The sequence below is a fragment of the Apaloderma vittatum genome, unplaced genomic scaffold (assembly GCF_000703405.1).
Source record: "Apaloderma vittatum isolate BGI_N311 unplaced genomic scaffold, ASM70340v1 scaffold31187, whole genome shotgun sequence".
NCBI lineage: Eukaryota > Metazoa > Chordata > Aves > Trogoniformes > Trogonidae > Apaloderma > Apaloderma vittatum.
The window spans coordinates 353-7,605 of NW_009728355.1; the positions used below are offsets into that span (position 1 = coordinate 353).

The 7,253-nt window shown below is 47.3% G+C and overlaps 1 protein-coding gene across 1 annotated transcript in view; it reads left to right on the forward strand.

Moving 5' to 3' along the window:
- The window catches only part of LOC104277432 (CMP-N-acetylneuraminate-beta-galactosamide-alpha-2,3-sialyltransferase 2-like), a gene marked incomplete at its 5' end in the record, with an annotated part of 1,172 nt that extends 184 nt beyond the window's left edge, over positions 1 to 988 (forward strand). Inside the window, 4 exons of the mRNA XM_009874060.1 lie at positions 1 to 2; positions 400 to 445; positions 607 to 726; positions 821 to 988. The exon at positions 1 to 2 is cut by the window's left edge and continues 184 nt beyond it. Of these exons, the coding sequence (XP_009872362.1) occupies positions 1 to 2; positions 400 to 445; positions 607 to 726; positions 821 to 988 (336 nt within the window). The remainder of the gene's footprint in view (positions 3 to 399; positions 446 to 606; positions 727 to 820) is intronic.
- Between the last annotated feature and the right edge of the window lie 6,265 nt (positions 989 to 7,253).

Here is a 7,253-nt window from a genome sequence, read left to right on the forward strand (position 1 = left end):
CGGTGCGTTTGTTTCAGGGGGGACATCATCTCTTGTGCCGGAGACCCTGGGGATGGTGTGGGGTGGTCCTGAGGACCCTGGGGCCTCACTGCGGCCCTGGCACCATGGTTCTGATGGGACAAAGGGCCCCGGGACGAGGGTCCTGGCTGCCCTCCACACTTCAGTTTGGGGAAGCAGACACTGACTCGGCCCCGTGGGGCTCAGGTTTTGCAGTCCCACAACATCAGTGGGTGGGCTGGTGGCTCTCCCCACTGTGGGACCATGGGGTTGGTGTGGTCCTTTCCCAGAGCCAGGCTGGGGGGGAAGCTGCCGGTGGGCACAGCCACCCTCTGCAAACCAAAGGAGAGGCCCTGGCAGCAGGAGTGCCCCACGCTCACTGCTCGCCTCTGGCTTTTGCAGCACATACGTGAGAGTGAAACAGTTCATCGAAGCTGACAGAAACAAGGTAAGGGCTCGGTGAGCTCCAGGGCAGAGACCGGGCTTGTTTTTCAGTGGGATGCGGGCAGAGCTGGTGAGCGGGAGGGCCAGTGGCTGTGCTGGTGGCAAGACCAGTCACCCCATTCGCAGCACGGTGAGCCGACGATGGCTCCTCCACTCCCCGATCAGGTGCTGATCCTGAGCCCAGCTTTCCTCAAGTACATCCATGACAACTGGACGCAGCAGCAGGGGCGGTACCCCTCCACCGGCTTCACGGCCCTGCTCTTCGCCTTGCACGCCTGCCAGCAGGTGAGCGTCGCTGGCAAGACCCGGCGCTGCCGCTGTGTGCGCTCGGGCAAACTGAGCCCCTGCGCAGTGATGGCTCTTGCTGACATGTGTGCAGGTCTCCGTGTTCGGCTTTGGAGCAGACAGCGAAGGGAACTGGCACCACTACTGGGAGAAAAACCGCTGGCCCGGAGCTTTTCGCAGGACGGGGGTCCACAACGCTGATATCGAATTCCGCGTCATTGAGAGACTGGCAGCCGAAGGCAAGATTTTGTTCTACAAATGACGCATTCCCAAGAAACTGAAGCCAGGCTGCTGGCACAGGAACTGGCAGCCCCCTGCACGGCCGTCAGCTGCCTCGGCTCTTTAGCTTGCTGCCTTCCCCCCGGCACTGCTCTGTGCCCGGTCTCCCAGAGCCTGAGATCCCTGGGCTCTCGGTGCTGCTTCCACCAGCTGGGCATTGCAGATGCCAGGAGGTGACATGCTCCCCTGGCACCAGGGACGTCACACGAGGTTGGACACAGGGTGAGCATGGCTCTACGTATGCTGGCTGGGAGACAGGAAGGGGAGACAGCGTGGCTGGAGGTGGGTGTGAAGCCTGGGAGCTGCTGTACGTGTCCCTGCGGTGGCCGTGAAGCCATCAGGTGACAGCGGTGGTGACGGCAGTCATTCAAACATTGGTGGCTGCACGACGGAGCTAACAGTTCCACCCAGTGATGGCTTTTGGGGCAGGCTCATGATTGTTCTTATTTTTATAAATAAGGACATATTTTTAAAATTGTATCAAAGAAGAGTAAGAATGGAAAGAATCAAGCGTGTGAAGTCAGAAGATGACAGAATCAAGTATGGTTGAAACAATCTGATGTTGAATAAACTCTGAAAACACATGTGAGTATTATTAACATTTGCTTTACTTTTTGAGCCCTTACTGCTTTGAAAAGGCAGCACAATTTAACGTCGCCCCACTCTGCCGAACAAGATTACAGACCCTCAAAACCAAGCTCTTCAACGGATTTTCTCTCCTCCAGAGCAGGGTTAGCAGGATGTTCGTTTCCACTTGCAGTCACAAGCATTAACATCCTCGCAACCGACTCAGCTCTCCCACAGCTATGAGTCACTTGGTCTTTCCGTCTATCAAAGCCACCCAATTTCTCCTATTCTCACTTTATAGCAGAAGCCCGTATCACTTAACTTGTTTCTTTTTTTTACAAACCCATTTTTTTCAGTATTTTAGCTTGGAGTTTAATGTCTGCGTACCTCGCGCTGCTTCTCTCCCTGTCGTAGAAAGCACAGGGTTTTATACTCCCTGGTTTGTAGATGAGTCCAACTCATTAAAAAACCACAAACCAACCACAAATAAAAATTAATTACAAACCAGCCTTCTCTCTGCATTCTGTTCCTGTCACACTCCCTGCACACTGTTGGACCAACTGCCTGGAACAAGTTTAGAGTCAATACCAAGGCAAATCCAGAGCTGACATTTAAGAGTCGTGAGTTTGTTTTGCCTCAAGATGAGGCAGAAATCCACAGTGTTTTATTTTTCCTCACCATTTTCAAATTTCTCCCAACATAATTTCACATACCTTACTCACTTGTGTAGATCATTAAAAATAAAAAAAACCAAACACCATCATCATCACGATATCTACACACTTGGCCACAAAGCAGGTGTGCTTTTTAATTATAATTTCCAACTCAGTACCAGGATTACTTGAAATAATTTAATTATTATTCAAAATGCTTTATCAAAACACACAGAGGGTGGACTTTATTTCAAAATATAAACGGAAGTGAAAAACACAATCCAATTAAAAAGGCAATTAAAACTCCACTTTTTTTTGGCTGAAACATCAACTCGCATCTTTTTTAAGAAGAACAATCTGGAGGAACTGCAGTGCCCCACAGTACAAGCAAGCACACATCAAGTGCTCGGTCTCACCACGTTGCCCAGCAGAGCTGGAAGGAAAGCGCATGGGATTCGGCACATTCCTGCAGGGGTCTGGCATAGAGCAGCAGCACACTCAGAAACATTTCAAAGAAAAAATAAAAAAAAGCCAGATGGCGTTGCTAGAAAGCTTATTTGATGGCAACTTCCGAGCCCGTCCAGGTCTTATGCCAATTCACTACATTATTCCTGGAGGGAACCAGATTGCAGTTATCTCCAGCATCTCTTTCGTGGAGGGAGACAGAACTGGATGAACTGACACAAAAGGGTTTTTACAGCAGGGTCTGCACAGCCAGACAGGATGGCTAATTTTTACAGCAGCAAGGTTCAAGTAGTTCAATCGATGAATTAATGCCAAAAAACCCCAGTGGGACAGTAACATAAAAATGGTCAGCGCCATCCGGGAATTTCAAATCTCTTCTCTTCCGTGCTCAAAAAACCTGTTTAGTTCCTGGAGTTTTCTTTGCGGGGTGAAGTAATTTATTTATCTTGTCTTCCCAAGTTCTATTTTCTTCTGGAAGGCACGTGCCGAGTGATAGATCAAGGAGTCAATCAATCCTGCAACTGAAAGGAAAAAACAGACGGATCAAGCCAGACATGCCTCAAAGAAAGAAAACATAAACTCTTCTGCTAGTGGAAAGGAATTCCAGCTCCCCCAGACAGAAAACAGCTGCTGCTGATGCTCAGAAGAATAATGTCCTCATCTCATCAGGACAGACCTTGCAGGGTAGAGGTGATCATGATTCTCTCGAGAAAAATCTCTCTTACAGATGTGAAAATGAGACAAGTCACTCGTATTTACCGACGAGTGAGAAGTTGGAGAGGAAGCTGACGGCGAGAGCTCGATGCCGTGTCACTGCCCTGACCCAGCTTGCAAAGGGCACGTTTCCCATTTCTTGCTCCTTTCACAGTAACCGAGAAATGAGCTACTTTACCCGACGCTGCTCTTACAGAGACTGCAATGTCTACCTGACACAAAGCAAAACAAACCGGTGCCTTTAGTTCTTTCTGCAGTATTTTCCCCAAAACTCGCCAGCAGTGCAGGAGCCTACTGAATATTTCGTGCTTGTCTGGGACCACAGAAAAGCTCAGAACGGGTCCACTGCACCAGCGCTGAACCCATCGCAGTGGCTTTCACGGGACAGGAACCCTGAGCTCCTGCCAGGGTGGGAATAGAGTGGGCCAGCGACTGAAGGTATTTTCAATGTCTTTATGTTCTTTTTTCTTTTATTAAATGCCTTAATCTAAGAAATAAGCAAGTGATTACTTGACTCTACACAAATACAGACATTCCAATACTATATAAAGAGTAGCATCTTAAATGGGAACTGAGTCTTCTGTTTATTACTGTACTGAATTATTTGCCTTACTACCTGGTTTTTGAGTAACGCTTCAGACAACTGCCTTCTGTGGTTGTTCTGTCCTGAAATTACTTCTCTTGTGGAATCAGTTTGGTGCCGTAACACAAAACCTGTTACACAGCTCATTTGATCCGTCCTCTAGGATACGAAGTCTGCACTCAACATATGGCAGCAAACACTACGAACTGGTTGTCAAACCTCATCAGTGCTGCAGGGCACTTGTGCTTGTCATGAAAATAAACTTTTTAACCTCTTTCCTGAGTAAAGCACAGAAAGTAATACAAGCAAATTTATTTCAGACAGAACTCCTGTTTAACGGTAGCAGGTTGAGCAGTGAGACACCTCCGGTGACGGGAAAACCTTGCCGATAAAGGTATTACGTGACAGAAGTATGCAATATAGATATCACACGGTACAGTAGCTGGCTTCTCAGGTCCAGTAAGATCTGCTGACCAGATCCAGGCTGGCCCTTCACAGCCACCTGAACATCTCTGACTACGTTTGAGCACTCTGGGTTATAAACTGGAGTTCAAGGCTGGGCACAAAGCTGAGATTAGCTAATCCAGAATCCAGCCTCAAGAATGAAACCTAGACACTCGGATGGATCTGCAGGAACAGCCTCTCCCTGCAGGAGCCTGTGTAGCTGTGAGGACTGCTTTTAGTCCCTGCAGAGCACCCCCTGGAGCTCCTGGGTCTGGGAACCCAGGCTGAGACCTCTCAGCTGGCTCTGCCCATGGCCACCTGGGTTCACAGATTTTACTGGCTTGGGTTCCACATGAAAGCAACTATTTGCCTGAAGACCCAAGCTGGCCAAGAGAGCAGTCCAGATGCATTCGTACAGCATGTGAAAGGCAGCGTTATTTGAAAACAAACTGTCCTGCAGAGCATCGAAATGAAATACTATGCTAGGTCTACATTATAAGGAAACTAAGTATTTTATCAAATGAAATATTACAATAAGTCTACATCATGTACAGCATCTTGAAAGTCTTCAGTGCTAATTACAGTCTGTCCTGGGTACAATCTGTCCTGGGTTTGGTGAGGATGGGGTTAATTTTCCCAAGAAGCTGGGAGGGTGAAGAGCTGGGGATAGTCCAACAAGTCACAAGCCAAGGGGATATTCAATATGATCATGACTGTCATGCAAAGTACATATATATATATATATGGGGAACTGGGCAGGTCAGGAAAGCTTTTGGATCTTCGAACACACTGGGCTGTCCGGCTGCGGGTGGTGAGAAGCTCGCAGTGTACATCACTCACATTATACATTACCTAGTTGATATTATCGTTATTACTGTTATTTCCTCTTTTTTTTCCCCCTTCTTATTACTTATTTTATGTTGTGCTATTAAATTGTTCGTATCTCAACCAATGAGGCTCTACCTACTGCTTCTTCCCAGTTCCCCTCCTCATTCCCAGTAGGGGGAAGAGGGAGCGATTGAGCCACTGGTGGCTCTTTGTTCCAGGTGGCTCTCTGTTCCAGGTGGTTCTCTGTTCCAGGTGGCTCTTTGTTCCTGGTGGCTCTCTGTTCCAAGTGGTTCTCTGTTCCAGGTGGTTCTTTGTTCCAGGTGGTTCTCTGTTCCAGGTGGCTCTTTGTTCCAGGTGGTTCTCTGTTCCATGCTGCAGTTGGCTCAAACCAGGACACAATCTGATGCCATCCCATAGCTCTGCAGAACATGCCATAGCCCCTCCTCAAGGCTCCCCACCCAACAGGGATTTAGTACCATCAGGAAGACTTTACAAAGAGCGAGACGGCATGATTTTCTTAAAGAAAGAAAAAAGATGGAGAGATACAGTACCTGTAAATATGCCTCCAACAATGGCACAAACTCCTGTGAGAAAGTGTGTAAAGGACCTAGAAGGAGGAAAACAATTTGAACAACCAGCATGAGCTCAGATACCAACAGGTCAGATAAGTAACAATTATCTAATAAAAATCTAATTCATAATTATCACAATGTTCATCATATTACATTAAGTATGCATTATATAAATACTAATAGCTGACAATTAAGAGCTTTAACAATTAAATATCCCCTGTTGGCTGCAGAATGGAGTTTGTCACTGATACTTTTACTGAACAGCACTGAGTAGTGCACTCTAATGAGCTCAATGGCCACTCTACAAGGCAAGTACTAATTTATACATCAAAAGGATGGACTTTTAATCCCGAAGATGTTATCCATTCCTACCCAGACAGATGCACGGCCGGCTGCTGTAACACAAAAACTAAATCCCTAAGCACATGTTCATGCATTTGAAGGTACAGATATTGGCTGTCCCTCACAGTGATCCTAAAAGATCAACCTGAGAGGACAAAGAGGAGAGTGTCTTTACAAATGAGTGACAGAACAGAGGAGAGTGTTTTTACACCAAGAGGAGAGTGTCTTCACAGATGGGGGAGTTGCAGGATGCAGTCTGTAAGGAGAAGCAGATACCTTTGCCAGCAGGGCTATCAGTTAAACCAACAGCAAGGATGCTCTGAACTTTTGAACTTTGATAAAGAGTGAACAGGCTTAGCAGGCCCATGAATATTAACTTCTCCACCCTGGGTGGCATGAGTTAATGAAACGGGGGATGTGTGTTGTTAAGGGGGTACACGTTAAGGGGGAACATGTAACAGGCGGATCGGGAAGTCTGTGCCTCCTGAGTGCCTCAGCCACTGGGGAGAGGGTTTCATGCAGCCGGGAGATTAGGATAAAAGGGGGCTGCGTCCTCCAGCACCCATGGTGAACTGCCCCCTTATTCAAATAAAGCAAGAATCCTTTGTGAACAACGACCTTTGGCAACATGATTTTCCACACAAACCCTCCCACTCTGCTGCAATTACATGTCTGTGATTAACGAAGGGCCTGGAAAGAAGAAAGATATTCTACAATGACTACAACATGCAGAAAAGCTATAGCAAATGCAGACTAAGTAACCAGGTTGCATCAGCGTGGGTGCTACTGTAGGTGCAGGCAAGACGGGTAGGCTATATAAATCCAGTCTTCCTGTTAAAAAAAATATGAGGAAATTTATCTGAACCGAGACTTCTGTTAGCTGCACCAATTTCCTTCTCCACCTTCACAGAATCACAGAATCACAGAATGTTGGGGGTTGGAAGGAACCTAAAAAGATTATCCAGTGCAGCCTCCCTGCCAGAGCAGGATCACCTACAGTAGATCACACAGGAACGCGTCCAGGAGGGTTTTCAAAGTCTCCAAGGAATGAGACTCCACACCCACTCTGGGCAGCCTGGG